At 37.2% G+C, this 19,444-nt stretch overlaps 1 protein-coding gene across 2 annotated transcripts in view; it reads right to left on the bottom strand.

Annotated features, from left to right (window-relative positions):
* LOC131066723 (RNA pseudouridine synthase 7) overlaps positions 1-19,444 on the bottom strand; it is a 140,451-nt gene that overhangs the window by 71,627 nt on the left and 49,380 nt on the right. For both annotated transcript variants that reach the window (XM_058001552.2, XM_058001551.2), the window contains exon 5: positions 6,639-6,726. In XM_058001552.2, coding sequence (XP_057857535.1) covers positions 6,639-6,726 — 88 coding nt within the window. The remainder of the gene's footprint in view (positions 1-6,638; positions 6,727-19,444) is intronic.

Below are 19,444 nucleotides of genomic sequence, written 5' to 3'. Positions count from 1 at the left end.
TCTGGTCAGCCAAGAACATGAAGAACACCAACGTACTAGAGAAAAACATCAATTGCGAGCTAAACGATCAATGCGGACCATCAACACAAAAAGCACACGATCCAGAAACATCCACAAGCATCATGAATTACCATAGCAACATCCGTACCAACAGAAATTACTAGAATCACCAGCATCTCCATATCGAACCTCAAGAACACTAAGTGCAATGACTATATCCACAAACCACTTGAATTGAGGACACACACCAACATCTCAAACATACCTCCAAATCCACAGATCAAGATATTACAATGTAGAGCAATGCAGATCAAAATATTGTCACTTTGTCACCACTGAACAACTGAAAAACCAGCCACAACACATATACCCATAACTCAATCAAATCTCCATGCGGACCTCTGAAAATTGAACTAAATCAACTAAAGACAACCCTCTACAAACCCTTTATTCCGCAAACTCTGATCTTCATCATGTTTACTATGTTGAACAATCTAACTTACTGAACTTCACTACATCACTGTCTCAGACAGAGAAATATGTTGACATCAATGACAACACATCTCTCAAAAATCTCTCAAGCACATATTTGCAACATTCTTCCAACACTAATAGTGCATTTCAGAAGGAGGGTTTTCAAAGAATTAAATTTATAATCAAAGGCACCTAAGAGTGCTTCCAAATGTGCTTTTGTAAAGGATTCAAATCTTGAAAGAACTTATATCTAGTTTTTGAATGCCTAACAATACAAAGAAAATCTTGTTCAAAAGTTGAAAATATTTTTGTAGTATTATGGCACATACCTATGCTTGGACCCACATATACACACAAGTGCCACCACAACAGAAAGATTATTGTTTAGTGCTCACACACGCATCAAGGGATCTAAGTGTGCATATACACAAAACAAATCCCACAACTAATTGCCAAGCACATCAAAGGAATGAAGGTGTTTTGAAATATTTAAAGCCGCATAGATCAAAAAATGGATGCCATGTTTGGGTTCATTCCAAGACTTAGGAAAACACCAATATAAACAAACAATAAAGATGCTTGAATTTTGAAATTTCCCATATAGTAGGCAAGAACCCACATGGGAGGAAAGTTCTACTTAAATTGAAAAAGTTAAACAAACTAAATCCAATGTTTAGGCGCATGTCAATCAAAACAAATCTCCGAGTTGCATTTTGATTGTATAGTGTTTAGGCACGCATTTGGACAATGGTGCACACCTATACATAGAGATCGTCACAAACAAGCACGCCAAGGTTTCTAAAGCTTGTAATGTACCCTTATTAACCAGCTGAGTTGGTAGATTTTTAGCCTATTCAGTTGGTTCCCGTAGGTTGTTGAGTTAGGGTTAGGGAACCTTGGAAGCAATTCATCTAGCAATTTGATAGTATTCCATGGTTAGTTGAGCTCCCATCAAGATTATGAGAAGAATGCCATTTTGTAATGTCCCCTACCTGATTAACATTATTAATCTATTTCAATATACTAAAATTGCTTGAGAGACTAATCATGAAGTCAGTCATTGATATTCTTCAATTTATTAGTTATTAACAAGTGCTTATTTATTTCCTTATTGGATGATTAATTTCATTATTCATAGTTCTTAATATAGATATCAAACCCTGCTACTACTTCAGTTTAGACTATAAGTATGCATGTTACTACCCTCAAGGCTTATGGGTCGCCGATCCCCACCTTATCTTGGGACTTAACCTATTGCTTGGATTTAGACTGCCTCTCTTCGGAACATCTCATCCCCATCTTCTTAAACACTGATAATAGCATGATTTAGACTATAAGTATGCTAACTTCTCATGTATTATGAATATATACGTAATTTAAATATGACTCTCATACATATTGCAGTCCAAATTAATATTACAATTAAATTCTGCATAAGAACATTATCAAGCTTCATATATCAAGCATGCATATTAAGCACATCCCTGTGCATACCACCAAGAACAAGGATGTTACTGCCTGTAACTTAATAACAGTTCTGATCTAATCTGATTGATGCTGATGTTATTGGAGGCTTTTGATGGAGAGGTCACACCTCTTCATCATGTATGCTCTTTGGCAAGAGACACGCCCCTTCACCATTAGCACCCTTTCAAAGAGTGCAAATCTTCATTATTTCTGCCCTTTGAAAGGGACACAACCTTTCATAATCAGATCTGCACTTCTTATTTAAATTATATATGCACTTCTGATTTCCAAATTATCCCCTCTCAAATGATGTTCTCTTCTCCCATTTATATCTCATGTTTGAGGGAGACACAACTTTTCATTCCATGTGTTTTGACCATTCGTTAACTTAATTAAATTTTAATTATATTTAATTATATTCTTTTATATTTTTATTTTATTTTTATTTTTATTTTTATTCTTTTAAATTTTTAATAATAATAATTTTTTATTTTATTATTATTATTTATTATTATTTATTATTAAATTATATTTCATAGGGACATTACAATTTTCTAGAGTGATTTTGGGTTAGTCTTCCAACACTTTCTATTTTTAGTAAGTCAATTTTGAGCACCAACAAGTCCAGTTGGCAAGGTTACATTTAATTGTATTGTCAGTGGGTTCAGTTTTCATGATGATCTTAGCGTTTTATATAGTCCATGGGTTTTAAATAAAACAACAATAAGTTTTAATTAATTAAAAATTCAACTATATCATTATTTTAATTTATTTAATGAAGGGACTATAGAGGCCAATTATTAAATTAAAGGTGATTTATTTTAATGGATGAGCCTTTATTATTGAATGCTACATTGGGAGATTAAAAAGGAAGTGACTTTTATTAAATAAAAGGAAAAGGTGAAAAAGTAGCGAAAAAAGAAAAAAGCACATTTCCAAAAAAAAGGAGTGAAAATCAAAAAGTGTTTTTTTGAAATATAGTGAAAAGGAAAAAAATACTTTTTCAAAAAAGAGACAAAAGGCAAAAAAGTGCTTTTTCAAAAAACAGTCAAAAAGCAAAAGAAATATAAAAGGAGGATTGAGGCTCTCATTTGAGGATATGTTGAGTTTGATTTTTTAAATTGCTTTTGTTTGGAGGAGATTGCTTCAACATCTTTGGTTTGTGAGTACGAAAAACCTTGCAGGCAATATTCTCCATGTTGTTGAGAGATACAATTTGGAAAATAAACTAGCAATTTCATTCAGAGGTCACATTTGGGCATATTGCAGTTTACATTTTCAGATTTGCAAAGCTTATTGAATAGTAGATTTGAAGAAAACAATTTTGGCGAAGATTTTAAAGAGCTGATTTTTGCATTCATTGAAGATCTTAGCTGCTGTTTGACACTTCTAAACCCAGCCATACCATTTTGGAGTATTTTGTGAAGTCCAGGATTTCGAGGTCCAGGGAGACAGGATACCTCTCCCCAAAAGGGAAGGGGTAGACTGGTTCCCCAGACTCCAGAATTCGGAAGGGAAGTCCAAGATTCTGAGGTCCAAGGAGACAAGATACCTCTCCCCAAAAGGGAAGGGTAGACTAGTTCACCGGACTCCGGAATCCCTAAGAAAGAAAAGGGAAGAAGGGACCAACGGACTCTAAGGTACAAGGGCAATATGCAAAGGGGAAGGCCCGAAGCCACCTCCTGACAAGATAACACTTCAACATTTCATGATTCCATTGGTTTTGTGCTTGATCAATCAAGGCAGTGCTGGTCCATGGAACATATCTCTGACCGGTTCTTGCCGAAGGGTGCCATAAAATGACAACATTTTGGCGACCTCTATGAGATGCTTGCCTGTTAAGCACGAAATCCAAAAGCCTTGAGTATCCATTGGGCACTGAGTCACTGTAAGGACCTCAAATCATTTGCATGCCAACACTTGGAGGGAAGCTCGAAACTAGAGCATACATTCTCTTAAAGAGAATGCAACAGGTGCAAAAGCACTTATGAAAGCAAAACAAACTCTAATCTAATATTTGCATTGTCATCAATGTTGAAAACTATGTAGCAACGGTCGGATATTCTTACCCTGGATCGTACTTCAATGTATTTGCATTTTTTATCACAGATCACGATATTATATGATGATTGATTTGCTCGATAACCATTTATATGACAATCGGATTATACATAGCATTGTTTATGTTGTATATCAATTGTCAAGAGTGATGATTAAAAGTTGTTTGTTAAGTCATAGTATCGGTCACTAATTATACAGATTACTAATTGTTTAAACATTGCGTATGTTTACCATCGGTTACCAATGGTCATTCCTCCACATAGGAGTCACGACTCTATGTGGAATCATGTCGATTCCACATAGAGTCGTGACTCTATGTGGACCACCGAGAGTGTATATATATCTCGGCCCTATTCCATTTGATGATATATATATGAAGTTGTTATGATAACAAGTGCACTCGACATCGTAGTGAAAACAGGAGCAGTCGATATTATTGTACTTATAGCAGACGATATTTTGTGCATACATCAGCGACCTACAATATTAAACAGAACATTGTGTGATCTTCAGTTACAACTACTGTGCATAATTATTACATTATAATTTAAAATTACCTATATATAAATCTGATACACTTTAACAATCAAGACCCTCTTTCGAAGCAAGGCTTGAGATGAATCCCATTCACTAGGTTTGGAAGAACTTCACCATCAAGCCTAGAGAGATGAAATGCATTGGCCTCCTTGCAACCAGTGATGACACATGGACCACTCCAAATAGCATCAAATTTGGAGTGTTGTCTGGCTTTGGCTCTATCCGCATCCCACTTGAGAACTAGATCTCCCTCTGTGAAGACCCTATTAGTAGCCTTTTTGTCAAAACTTCATTTGACCTACTCTTGATGAACCTCAAGTGTATGCATGGCCTAGTTTCTAACTTCGTCTAGCTCCAACAGCTCAAGTAGCCTCAATATCATGGCATCATTCTTTGTCAGTTTCAAATGATGTGCTAATACCAGAGAGGGTAACTCCAAGGAAGATGGGAGTCTTGCTTCTTTTCCATATACCAACATGAAAGGGGAGTTACCAATTGCCCTCTTGGGTGTGATTTTATTGGCCCATAAGGTTGTCCTCAACTTAGCATGCCAAGACCTCTGATTGTCTTCAATTGTTCTTTTGATTATCCCGATGAGGTTTTTGTTGGAAGACTCGACTAAGCCATTATCCTGATAGTAGTAATTGGATGATGTCTTTAAGTATATACCATGCTTAACTGCCCAAACTGATTTGGGTTCCAAAAAATGCCTTGACATTATTTGATATGATGGTGGAGGGGGCACCGAATCTTGTCACAATTTCATCAAAGAATTCCAACACTGAACTGCCTTTGTCCACCTATTGAAGTAGTCTGTTGCGGCCAAGATCCACTTGTGACCAGCACCAAAAGGTGCATTTATCATGCCAATGAAGTCTAAACCCCATCATGCGAATGGCTGATTTTGTTGAATAGGGTGGAGAGGAAGGGCAGCTAGCCTTTGCTTTCCAAAGAAGAAAGCACATTTCTCGCAATTCTTCACCCATCTATGTGAGTCACTAAATAAGGTTGGCCAGTAATAACCAGCCCTTGTTATTTTGATAGCTGTAGTCCTTGCTTAACTTGTCATTTTTCCTTGATGTACTTGAATTGTGGAACATGTTGCAATGTGTATCTTGACATCTCTCTCATTGATTCTCTTTGATCTTGAAATTCTTTGATGTAATTCTTGACTTCATGTGTAGAATACTCTGTGCTCACTGTCCTTGTCTTGATGAAGTTCCTATTGACATAGGGGTACCTTCATGTTATTACTGATGTCCTGGGAGTGATTTGGAATGAGGCTTAGATGCCTATTTATAACTTACAAGTGAAAGTGAAAGAAAGAACTTCGAAGCTCGAAGCGCAAGGCAAATTCTATGCAATTGAAAATTTTGAAAAAGGAAAAATCTTTAATTCATGCCCTAAATCTGTTCAAAACAATTGGAATTCAAATCATGCCCTAGATTTGTTTGCAAAAACTAAAAAAAACTTTGAATCACGCCCTAAATCCATTTGCAGAAACTAGAAAATCTTTGCCTCTTTTATACCAAATGATGGATGAGTTTTTACACGAGTCAAGGATTTTTTCATTTATAAGCAATTTTTTGACAAACAACTGTTAATTCTTACCTGAAACTGTCAGTGATTTTTTCTTGTGATTACTTGCCAAGGAGAATTTTTGGTGAGTATTTGCTGATTTATGATTACTATGTTTATAACACAAATTTGCAATATGATTTCGCTGTTGATTACAGCCCAGCAATTATTATATTTGTGGTATTGATTCTTTTTACCATACCATCTTATTAGTCCTCTGCCACAGAATATTTTGTGAGTTTGATTTCTGCTGTTTATCTAATGTAGTTTTGAATAATATATGCAAAGGGATCTCTGCTGTAATATCACTGCTTATTTTGTAAGTGTCCATCCAGCCTGCTGTGATATTAGTCATTTGGTTTACAAGAGTTTTAATGATACTATTGATCTTTAATTACTGCTGTTCAATATTTCATAATTGTTCAACCAAAACTACAACCTACAAAATAGTGAATTTTAGACACTGCAGTGAATTAACACCTCCTGTCTATGAACCAGCAATAAGGGAAGGGGTAACTCACAGGAATAGATGAAGGCTTGCAAACGGTAATAACATCACTTGTTTCATCCAAAATCATGATTGGCTCTGCCATCACAGGAGGTTCATGCCTGGTCCACAACTTTTGCAATCATAATGTTACTTGCAATCTTCAGTATTGTATACAGAGAATTTATCTTTTTAATTAGAAAATATTATTTCATCCTAATATGAATATATTAAACAGGTAACATCATCTGCAAATGCTCAACAATATGATAAAACTTATAATTTTGAGTTTAGAATGGTAAACAATGGGGGAGGTAGGATCTTTTCTAAAACAATCTGTAAACGAGGAAGGTTACGCACATTATTATGCCTGCAACAACTTGCTTCAATGAGAACTGATTTTACTTGCTGTATTCCATGAACTCAAAATAGAGGAGAAAAATCTCCTAAAATCATCATGTCACAATGTTTTTGTAAGACAGGCAACTTATATTACACAAAAAGGTAGGATTCACATCAACTGACAATCAGAGTTCAATGGAAAGCCTCCTCCTCTGGAAGTGAGAAAATCCATCATCTGAAGCTTTGTCCCAAGGGATAGAGACTATACTTCCTTCCAGACACTATATATTCTGGCTTTCTTGTCTTCCAAATGAAATCTATAGGAGAAAGCACTACCATATGCTACTGCAACTGTCTTTGATTATCCAGGTGTCCCCTAAAACAGAACCTCACAACAAAAGTGGGGTGATGAATAAATGTTTCTAGTTATCTAATTCATAAAGAAAATGCATAAGAATGTTCACCACATATGTATAAAAAAATATGCAGACATCATGCTCATGAATGCACATACGGCAATGAAGACGGCCTGCAGATTTGTGTGGGCCTGACACATATGATAGAAAATTGACTTGTGAATGGAGAATTGTCATCATGACAATACAGTACATACATATAGAAAGGAGATCAAAAGGTACAAAGTTTTACCACAAATGTCTAATGGTTCGTAATCTTACAATTTACCTACCAATTATATCTAAAATCAAATTAGGGTGCTATTGTGACGTTTTCACACATCAACCCATTGCAAATGGGTACCCCCACTTTTTTTCTGCTTTCTAGGATAGTTTTTTGAGTCTTTTAGCTATTAGCCTTTCATTTGGAAGAAGTTTAGTATCTCAGGTGGCTAAGATGTGATCAGGACAAGTCTCTCTCTCTTTAGAATGAAGTCAAGCTCAGCACTGCCAGTGGGTGCCCAAGCCCGATTGCTTCCCCATCCATCTCCCCTTTTCATTTCCATTTCCCTACCACTTCCATCTCTTTCCACTCCACCTAACCTTTCAATCTTATTCCCCCATCCTTCCACTTTACATTCCCCACTTTCTAACTTCACACACCCTCACTTCCTTTACTCCCTCTCACCTTCACTTCCTTCCCCATCTTAACCTACCTATCCTAACCTACATCCTATATCTCACACTCTCCTACCTCTTATACCTCCTAACTACTTATCCTAACCCACAACTTATTCCATTTATCCCCTTAGCATACCCCCCATCCCATCCTTCACTACCTTCTTACCTTCCACATCATCCTATCTTATACCTCCCAACCTCATCCCATTTTTCTTACCCCTTTATTTCCTTAACGACCTTCCTTTCTATCCTATACTAACCCATCCCCCTAACACCCTTCATAACCTTCCTTGCTACCCTTTCACAAACCCTATTCTATCCTATCTCACACCTCTCACCTACCACAATACCCCCTTATTCCCTTTATCCTACCCATCCACTATTTATAATAACCTACATATCATATTTTCTAAACCCAAACCCATCTTATCCTACCCATCCTATCCTACACCCTACACCCAACCTCTTGTTATCTCCTTATAACTCCCCCCAGCTCCTAATATACCCCTAATTGTCTTCCTTACCTCTTTATACCCTTTCTATCTCCTTATAACTCCCACTATCACCCCTTTAACTACCTCCTACACCCTATCCCCTCCTTGCAACAACCTCCCTTTATCCCTTATGCCTCCCTAACATACCCTCACCTCCTTTTCCTACCCCCCGTGCCCGCTTTACTTCCTTACCACCGCAGCTCTAACTAACCCCTCATATCCCTTCCTTCCTACCCTATGGCACTTCCTTATCCCTTCCCCTCATCTTTCCCTTTGCCATGGCATCTTTTCATCTCGCCACCTTTATTTCCTTCACATCCCCCACTTACATGGCATCGTCGGGACCCACCAAAATGGAGAGTTAAAAGTTTTTTTTAGGAACTTTTTTTTATGTGGTATGCTGGCCCCCACAAAACACTAAGGAGGAAATTTAAATGTTTTTAAGGCAGTGTGTATGGTATTGTTTGAGCCCCACCAACTTTAGAGTAGAGAGTTAAAAATGTTTCTAAGGCATTGATAATGCCACTTCAGCATAGAGGCTAAACTGACATCAGCACTTCTTTTGGGATACAAAGTATGAACTTAGCCTTGCAAATTTGAGTCTGAACAATTCCCCTTTAGAATTGGAAAGAGATCAAAATTTGACTAAGCCATGAAGATGATTTATTGTGCATTGCTCTCGCACGTATTGTGCATTGCTCTCACACGCATTGTGCATTGCTCTCATACTCCTTGTGCATTGCCCTCGCACGCATTGTGCATTGCTCTCAACGCATTGTGCATTGCTCTCAACGCACTATGCATTGCCCTCAACGCCTATTGTCATTGCTTTCAATGCCTTGTGCCATTGCCTTGAACACCTTGTCTTCGACCAAAACACCTCATCTTTGACTGTGATGATCTAGGATGCTTGGGCAATCCGATCAATGCAATTAATTAAAGGCAAAAGAACTAAACAATTTCATTTAATGAAGTTACAAAACTCGAGGACCTTTTTGGGATCAATTGTATTGCATTTAAATATAGCACCTTAATGCATTTAATGGGAGGCATGATTCGAAGTTGGAAATGAACTATCAATTTGAAATAGAACACCTTTATTTGAAAGATAAAGATGATGATTACATGATATTGAATGAAGACAACCAGTTTGTCATTATTTTAAATCCAGTCCATTGAATGAAATCACCAAATCGCCTGTGATCAGCAAATTGCTTTTGGAGATTGTAATGTCCCCTTCTCAGTAGTAACCAGTTCAGTTGGCCGTTAGCCTACCTCGAAGACCCATAGGCTAGTCGGGAGCAGAAATTAGGGTTTCCTACCTTTAGGGGGATGTTTCGGTATTTTTGGTGGCTTGCCTGTTGGAGTTTGTCAATTTTGGTTCTGGATTCCTTCTAAGTTTCCAGAAAGCTTCGCAATGATGGTACATGCATAGCAAGAAGTGGAGTTTGGTAAACTTACTATTTTTAGTAAGTGGATGCGAGGGTAGCTTATCTATCTAGGTTTTTTGGGGTTTTTCAGAGAGCTTCGCAATGGTGTAACATGAAAATAAATCTGAAGACTTTTCTGGACTTAATATTTTTAGTATGTTTTGACGGCTTCTCAGAATGTGGTTAAAATCTTTGGAAACACTTACTAATTTTAGCAGTATGCTATTTTTAGTAAATGCTATTTCTAGCAGTACTATTTTTAGCAGGGGTTCAATAGGTTTGTTCACATGGCTATTTCCGGTAGGTCTGTTTGAGCAGTTTGTCTTCCAGCATTTTTGGAGCTTATTTTGGGCGATTTATGCTTGAGGAAAAAATATTTTATAAGTGAATTATTAATAAGGCTAGATGGACACCTTAGGAGGAAATGAGTTAATTTTATGATATAATTCACTTTATTTCTTGGACGCCTAACACACTTTATTGATATTTTTTATTATCATTTTCATGGCATAAGGTGGGCATCCACTTTGGAGATTTTTCATGAAAACATTATAACCTTTAAAGCGCCCAAGCAATAGTTGATTTTGGGGTCCCTTTTGGAGAAAATACATGATTTAAAATTAAGGCAAATGTTATTCTTGCTTGGGCGTCCAAATTGGATGTAATTTCATTTCATTTCATGGCAATTTTGAGGGAGTTGAATTTGAATTTGAATTTGTAGCTTCAAAAAGTTATAAATAAGAGTTTTGGGCTCTTGTTTTTGGCATCCATGATTATTTGCAACGAAGTGTTGTCGAAATTTCGATTGACTGCTTAGAGGAATGCATACCTCCTAACTGGTCCTTGGCTTCTTGCTTGAAAGATAGCAACTAGTTGAGATTGTGAGACTGTTCTTTACACTGAAGAACAGATGGAGTCCATTGATGTAGTAACATTTGATGTTTTCTGATGTATTTTGGGGTGTTTGTGAGTTTTAAGGTTGCAGGTAGATTGTAGAGCTTAAGTGTCCTTTTTATCATAAGTCCAAGGGGAAAATTTTGTGGCTTCTGGGTATTCTCTCTTTATTTTCCTAAGGCCTAGGCGGTCCTATATGCCAGTTTTCAGAGTTTAATTTGGAGTTGTGAATTTAATATAGCAAATCGCCCTCTTCCCGAGCCGTACCATGTTTGGGGCTGTCCAGAAATGTGTGCATTAACATTTTGAGCAAGTTTGCAGCATTTTATTGGTCTTGGTTGGGATGCCTCCTTCCTAGAATTCATTTGCATTCAGTTTCGAGCCTTTCCGTTGAATTTTGGAAGAGTTGTAAGCATTTTAGTGTGATTTGTTGTTGCTAGTCTATGTGTTCCAGTTTGCTGGAAAAGTATATCAGATTTAGAATTTTTAAAGTGTGGGATTGTTTTTGGCTAGTTAGTCTCTTGTAGCTTGTGAAGTGCATTGAACATCATTTCCAGCTTTGGACAGCAATATCTCTTGATCTGAAAATCCATGTTATGTATTATAAAGCTGATTAGTAGGACTAACAGCTATCTTATTTCTGTATTGTTTCACAACACCCATTGAATAAGTGGAAGAGGTTGGCTTTCCCAACTATCTTATTTCATTGTACTCCTGTCCTCCTACTAAATAAGCGGTTGAGTGGATAGTTATTATTATCTTCAGTCCTCCCACTGAATAAGTGGTAAGAGGGATTGTCTTGTTTTACTTCAGTCATTTTGGATTTGTAATTGGCTTGTTACACCGCCAAATAGTTGTTGAATTCCAATTTTCTCTATCCCGCTGGAAAGTGGAAGTGGCTGGTCCAACCACCTATTTGTATTGCTCTCTACATTTTATCATGCTAACGCTAATGGGTGAATGTATTGTGTAAAAATTGAAAAAAAAATTGCGGGGTGCATTTCAGAGATCCAGCGAAAATCATCCATCTATGAAACAAATGTGATTAGTGTGACATCATCTTCCAACAGTGACATTGACCAATAATTCATGTTATGAGACAATATTAAGTGATGATTTTGTGATTGAAAGCGATCATAATCTTGAAACAGTGATCTTGTTGGAGGCCAGAAATTTCATTCTCATGTGGATTGACTTTATTGACAATCATCATCATATCCATGGGCAGCGACTAGTTGTAAGGCGATTATATTAAGACGCAGCAGTGAGTCGCCATTCTGATTGCATACATAGCGAATTTATTTGAAGGTGGCAGTTCAAGCGACATTCAACAATGAATTCTCCAGCGATCCTCTTTACCAGCGATTTCCTAAGTTGAAGAGTGATTAAGCATTCCAGCAATTAATATTTGTGATCAGAACAGTGTCTTACCTAGATGCCATTTCAAATCATAACAGCAGTCCTCTTTGCATACAGCGCATTTGGCCTTTAAAGTGACAATTGTTTGATTGTTTGATGCAGGATTGAGATGGGGCATTTCTATTATTGTTTTATCAAATTGTACCTTGTCTCATGACTGGTTTACTTATATTTCAAGCTCCTTTGTCATTCTAATTATTCTTTAATATTTACAAGGGTTGTTGGTATAAATAATCATGTTTCTAATCAAAGGTAAGAGGTACAGTCGAGAGTTTCTTTGGTAAATTTGATCACCTTTGTGCATTTATAGTGATTTACTAGCAAAGGTAGTCGCATTTTATCTTAAAGGCTAGGTACTCATCCTAGGGTTATGAATCCAAGCCTAGGCAATTAAGTTGTTTGCAAGCAATTATCACTTCACAAGACTAATTTGAACAATTCTCACAGGTATAAGATGGCTCGAACACACAAGAAGAAGTAGGATCAATGCACTTCAAGGCACAATGAGGATCAAATATGGGCAAGACAAGACTACACCAAATGCAACATCAAGCACTCAAAGCTGGAAATTTTCACAATCTTGAATTTCCTTTGGAAATCCAAGAATCACTGCTAGTATAGCCAGATGGAAGCTCAAGAATGCAAGTGATCAAGACAGGAGATAGTTTCAGAAGAGAAAATCAAAGTTAGAAGATCAACATGAGCAAAGTCATCATCACATCGGAAGCTTGGAAATGTTGAGTATCAAGAGATATGCGTCATTCATTTGCACACTTGTGATGAGTTACAAAGGTCGAAGCTAAGATGGCGCCCAATCATCACTTCTTCAGTCACATCATTACTTGACTCATCATCAAAGAGATAACTACCTCATGTGGGCACAAAGTTCGATGTACCTATTGCCGTCATCTATTGGTTGAATTTTCACAGGACATGTGTCCCATCAAATGTAATTGTATCATTGGTCAAGCATTAAATGCTTCGCAATGAGTTTCTACCTTTCGATCTTGGCCATTGATTGTGAATCAATCTGAGCCACTAAATTGTAACGAGAGAACTATAAAAAGAGTTCAAGAAAGTAGTAGAGTAGAAAATAATTAGAGTAGGAAGTGAAGGCAAAGATTGTTGCCAAGACATTGTTGCAAGAAGCATGTAAAATTCATTGAAGATATGGTGAAATTGATATGTTGACTCAACAATTTGCATGGTCTCTACCTCTCATTTGATTTTCTCTCATTTGATTTTCATGTTATTTAGATGAATGGAAGAACTTTGTGTATGATCAATGGTGAAATTCGTATATCCATACTACTAACACCTTGCCGATGGTAAAGTGCCTTGCGTAGTCAACTAGATCTACTTAGCCAAACTTAACTTTAATTATCACTCCTTCATTGATATGCATCAACTTGATAGTGTCTATGCTTGTGGTGATGATTTGAAAATCATAAAGCTATCCTTAGTGTTGACGTGGCTAAAGTCAGATTTCAACTCTCTCTGGTCAACACAAAATAGAATGCTAAGTATCCTATCCTCTCTTGAATAAGGAAATCCCTAATGCTGTTTTAGATGATCAAAGGAGGCAACCTCAAGGTTCCAAATGTCAATTCTCGACTACAAGATAGCTCAACAATTGATGTGTTTTGTTGGTAACACAAGGGGGCTTACGTTTAGAACAAGTTGGTCTCCATCTGATGATGTTGCGATTTTCAAACTGCGGAAAAGAAAAGCAAAAGGGAAGGGTTTAGGGATCCTCAGTGCAATGATAGAAATGGTTGGTGTTGTGGGTAGACACATTTCCATTAACCAATTCTTGATTTGCCAGAGACACCCTGACAACTTGACAAGAACGGTGCAAGCTCCAAAGGATATATGGATTTTCAGACTATGGCGATTCATCCAAGCACCCAATTCTGGTGCAGCCTGAGACAAATACTCACAGTTGAAATAGGCACAGTTTTGGGTCCAAACTAACCATGCACGATGACCTACAATCAGCTGGTCCCCAACGGTATGAACCTGAAATACATCAAATACCCCCCCACATTTCACCATCAGAATCACTGAACTCTAACTAACCAACTGAGGGGAAACCATGCAAACAAGAGAAAAACAAAATAATAAACACCATGTTTCAATGTTCATATATTGATTCCAACTACCATTACAACAATTTCTCTCGATAGTCCTATTCTACTCCTAATCTACTAACTGCTGAAACATCTAACTATTCTAACCTCTAATATCCTAACTACTGATATCTAACCTTCTACAAAAGAGAGGCACTGCCTTTTATAGATTTTTACAATTTGAATCAAAGAACAAGATTGATTGCATTCAATGGCTGCAATCTACCTTCTAGAAGCTTGGCAGCTTTAGCCCATACCTTTTAATTCTTATTAGTTCACAACTGCCACTTCCAACCACTTTCCCAGCTACCGACAACTATTTGGCATCGATTTGGTCAATTAGGTAGCTGAGGCATAACTGACCTTTGTCCCCTTGTTTTAAATGCATTGAACGAGGCCCACAGGCAGTCATTTACATTAAAACAATTCAGTTTTACAAGCAAATTAATTTTTTGGAATCAATCCTAGCTGTGTATTTCTAAGTATGCATACACTTGTAGCATTTTGTGTGTTCTTATATCTTCAATCTTGTTGGTGGAGTTCAATTTGCTGTCCAGTGGTGGCATGTATCTCCATGCTTTGTGATCACCATCTTGATCTTGCGCACTACATCTTTGCTTCCCGGCGTCGATCGCGATCCTATCTTCAATTTTCTCTTCAGGTCACCACCTTAGCTCTTTCCAGCGACATCGATTTGCACAAGCGAGTTCAACCTGAATTATTTGCCTCAAAAATTCAAATAATTTAACAGATATTAAATGTCGTCAAGGCAACAGCGGGCTTTGTTCCAACGAACAAGAGGGAAAAATGAAAGATGTTTGCTTTTTCAACACAATTTGAATCCCCTTTTCCTCATTTTACCTTTGATTTAAGATCACACCAACTTTAAAGGGAAAACTTAGGCAATGAGAGGCAAAATGCGAAAAAGTCCTCCCTTGTCAACTTTTTCATTTTGCCGATTTGGAGAGAAAGTTCGGCCTTTTGAGGCAAATTGTGAAAAGTCGCTTGTCATTTTAAAACCCCCCTGTATTTCTTTTAACTTTTAACTTACTATGGCGAGTAAGGGAGAAATTTGGCTTGGGAGGACAAAATGCGAGAACTTGGTCTTAAAACGCTCCCTTTTTTATTGCCCTAGTGGAAGCTCGACCCATCAAGGCGAAATGCAAATTCGGCTTGATAAAAGTCAAACTCGGGCCTTTGAAGGCAAACGCGAACCTCTTTCCCCCTCTTTATCTTAGTCGTTTCGGAGAAACTCGGCCTTGCAAGTTGATTTACAAGACTTGGAAAACTTGGCTTATGGGAAAGAAATGTGCAATTTTACCTCTGAAAGAACAATGCCCCTTTTGCTTGGAAAGATTCGACCTTTTGGAAGGAAAGGTGCGAATTCGGATTTCTTGCAAAATGACCAAAAATGCCTAACCTTTCTTCTTTCGCCCTTCACTTAGAATAAATTTGTCGTTTTTAGATGATTTGAGCGATTTTATATTCTTGCAAAGTTAAGAAAAATGTCGAGTTTCTTTAGACACCTTTGCTTAAGAAGACATTCGGTCTTTTTGGTGAAAATGTGTGATTTCACTTGGCTCTTTTTGGTGTTTGCTAATTCAGCCCTTTGAGTGGAAATGTGAAAATTCGACTTAGCAAAACTTTTAATACACCCCTTAGACCCTTTGAAGAAAATTTGGCTTTGTAGAGAGAAATGTGAGTTTGGATTTTAAACAAAATGCATTAAAACCCCCGCCCATTCCTAATGCTTTCGGTCCTAGATGAAAATTCAGCTTTGAAAGAGAATGCAAACAAAAAATGCCAAATTTCGCCCTTTGTTTTGGGTGTAACACCAACCTAGACCACATGCCCCTAACTCGGCCTAGAAAGAAAAATCACATGACCTGGAGGAACTCGGCCATTTGGAGAAAAAGGGGAGACTTGGCATCTAACTCGACCATTTGGAGAAAAGTGCGACTTTACTTCATACATCCAAATTCGGCCTTTTGGAAAAGAATGTGACAATACTCCAATCGCCTAACCTAGTAAAGTTATTAAAAATGCAGAACTCTGCTATCTCTCGTGTCTTCATAGCTTATGGGAAAACTCGGGATTACTAAGGGAAATGTGAGAATATTTTCATCACAAAACTCACAACTCTTCAAAAAACGCCAAACTTTCCATTTGATTCGGTTCTTTCACTTTAGGGCTTAATATCTTCGTCAGGTATTTTTGGCAATTTGCAAGGAGAATGTGAAAAGCGCGATTCATTAGGAGCCCGAACTTTCTCTGTATTTTGTTATTTGTTTCGATGTTTCCAAGACTTTTGTTTCACTAGGATTACTTGGCTTTGCAAAGCATTATGCTTGGGGTTTTCATTGGCCTTTGTCGTCTAAATGCGACGTTGGGGCTTTGGAAAGGCCACAAAATTCCGACTCCAACAAGCGATTTTGAAGGCATGATTACAGGCGAAGCTTCTCTCTATTGAGCAACAAGAGGGGGTGGGGGGGTGGGGGATTTCGGGATTTTCCGGCGAAATGAAAGGGCATTGGCGAACTTGGCCTCCACGATTTCAGGATTATCCTTTGGCTTTGAAAACCAATGGCTCGAACTCTTTAGAGTGCCACAACTCAACCTGCAACCTTGGCGTGAATGGTGATGTTGAGCAGTCATCAGGTTCTACAAGGTTCAAAATGCTCACTTGGACTCCTCTCTATCACTCAAGCAGACTTGCAACCACGGGGGTCCCTTGTCTAAGACCGGGCGTGTTGTGCAGAGCACAACACTTAGGAGATTGCAATAGCCTTGTGGAGATGTTCATAGCATGTCGAAGAAAGACTTAGTTGAATTCCACCAAAGATTGTCCTTTGCTCTTACATTCTTAGAATTAGAAAAGCCTTCTAAACCCTTATCCTTTTTCCTTTTTTTTCAAATCAAGCGAAATCCTATGTTTCAGCATCATTCGAGCATTCAAGCATTCAACTAAGTCCACCTTGTGATCCCAGCAATATCACATCATATACAACTAAGTCTATCCAAGAGCACGTCAACACCTGACATTCGAGAACCTTGGAGTCATCCCACTTGATCACAAAGCTTAGCATTTGGGAGTCTTTGTTCAAGAGAGGATAGAATACTTGGTATTTTATTTTGTGTTAAATAGTGCATAAAAACACCATCAATGGGTGCTAAGTACACTACTTTAACCATTGTTGTTATATACAATGATCAAATGAGATGGTAACTTGCAATGATTACTACAATACACTAGACAATGATTGAGAATAATCATATACAGAAACGAGAACAACTGCAGTAATTTATGTTATTACCATATGTTGATTTGATATTTGACATCATTTCATATATAATTTCGCCAGAGTATTATTATTACATGCATTTCACATTTCAATTCAAGTGCACTTTCATATATGAAAGCATTTATTTGTTAATTATTGTTTAATATTGTTAAAAAAATTCCTAGACTGAGCTAGCCAGATTGGCTTCCTTTGGATGCAATTCAACTAGGGTTGTGTCTACCAACATACCATTGTTCAACAAGAATCTATATGATTTTAATCTCCCTAACATTTAAAATCAACTATAATTAAATTAAATCTAACACACAAGTGTCTATATCAAGTCTTAATAACAAAACACCTAATAGATCCCCATGACATTGCAAAGAGACTCAAAGATATACTCTACAAATAGGCTGGATGTTAAAACAAACTTTAGAACTTTCCAAATTTCACATATCCAAATCAATTGGTCTACTTCCTCGACAATAAAAACTTTTTTAAAAATCCATATGGTTTGAAAACCTAGCCTAAAAGGATATCCATGAACAATCAGAGTGAACAGACATTGGTGTTGATGTGTTTTTTATGCACTTCATACACAGCATAAAATACCAAGTATTTTATCCTCTCTTGAACAAAATTCTCTCGAATGCTAAGCTATGTGATCATACGAGGTGACTCCAAGGTTTATACTATCAGGTTTATGATATTGCTGGAATCACAAGGGGGACTTATGTTGAACATGAATGTTGCTAGAAATGAAGACTTACATAACTGGGAAAACAAATAGCAAAAGGATTAAGGGTTAAGAAAGCTAATCTGATCCTAAGAATGTAAGAACTGATTGTAAATTGGGTGTGACCAAACCAAGCTTTGTTTCACCATCAAGGAACAACTACACAAAACTGGTGCAATCTCCTAAGGATAAACGAATGATTTTCATATCACCAATGCACATCAACCACATGAACAATGAGCATGAAGTAATAGAAGTTAAACTTTCACACAAGTTCAATCGACTACACACTGCAATTTGCAATCAACAAATTACAAGTAGCATGAACATTAGATACACCATTCATCAACAATGATATCTACCATTCATCTAACCAACTTCAAAACAAATGAGAAGTAACAACCAAGCAACATGATGAATTAACATAGAGAATTCACCATAACTTCAATGAAAACAATGTCTCTTACAACAAGATCTTGGCAACAACCTTTGCCTTCTCCTATTCTAACTTCTAATTCCTAATTGTTGTCTATTATTCAACTACTCTCTATTGATCAACTATTTTCTATTCCCCTTTATAAATCAGAGCACTGAGCCTTATCTAGAGCTCTCTTTACAATTCAAAGGCTTGGATTGATTCACAATCAACGGTTGAGATTACACAATGAAAATCCTTATTAGGGTTGGTTACAATAACTCCTTTTCAGCCAATGAGAAAATTACAATGAATTGAAGACGTGTATTACATTGAATGTGAACCAATAGAAGCTGAGGTCAGGTATCTTGAACTTTGTGCCTCCACATGTGTGATTGTTGATAAGTCAAGTACATCAAACTTGGACGAGTTGACTCCGAATCTCCTGAATGGTTGATGATGACTAGGACATCAACTCAGCATGCCTCATGTAGATCATCACAAAGTGATTGTGATAGGGAAATATCTCTTGATACTCAACGTTATCTAGGCCCGGCATGATGTGACAGATCATATTCCCAAATTGTATCATCTAGATCAAGTCTTTATCTTTGCTTAACT

This window comes from Cryptomeria japonica, chromosome 9 (genome assembly GCF_030272615.1).
Source record: "Cryptomeria japonica chromosome 9, Sugi_1.0, whole genome shotgun sequence".
Lineage (NCBI taxonomy): Eukaryota > Viridiplantae > Streptophyta > Pinopsida > Cupressales > Cupressaceae > Cryptomeria > Cryptomeria japonica.
Note: the sequence above shows the minus strand (reverse complement) of the source record. Positions and strands in the feature narration are given on the sequence as shown.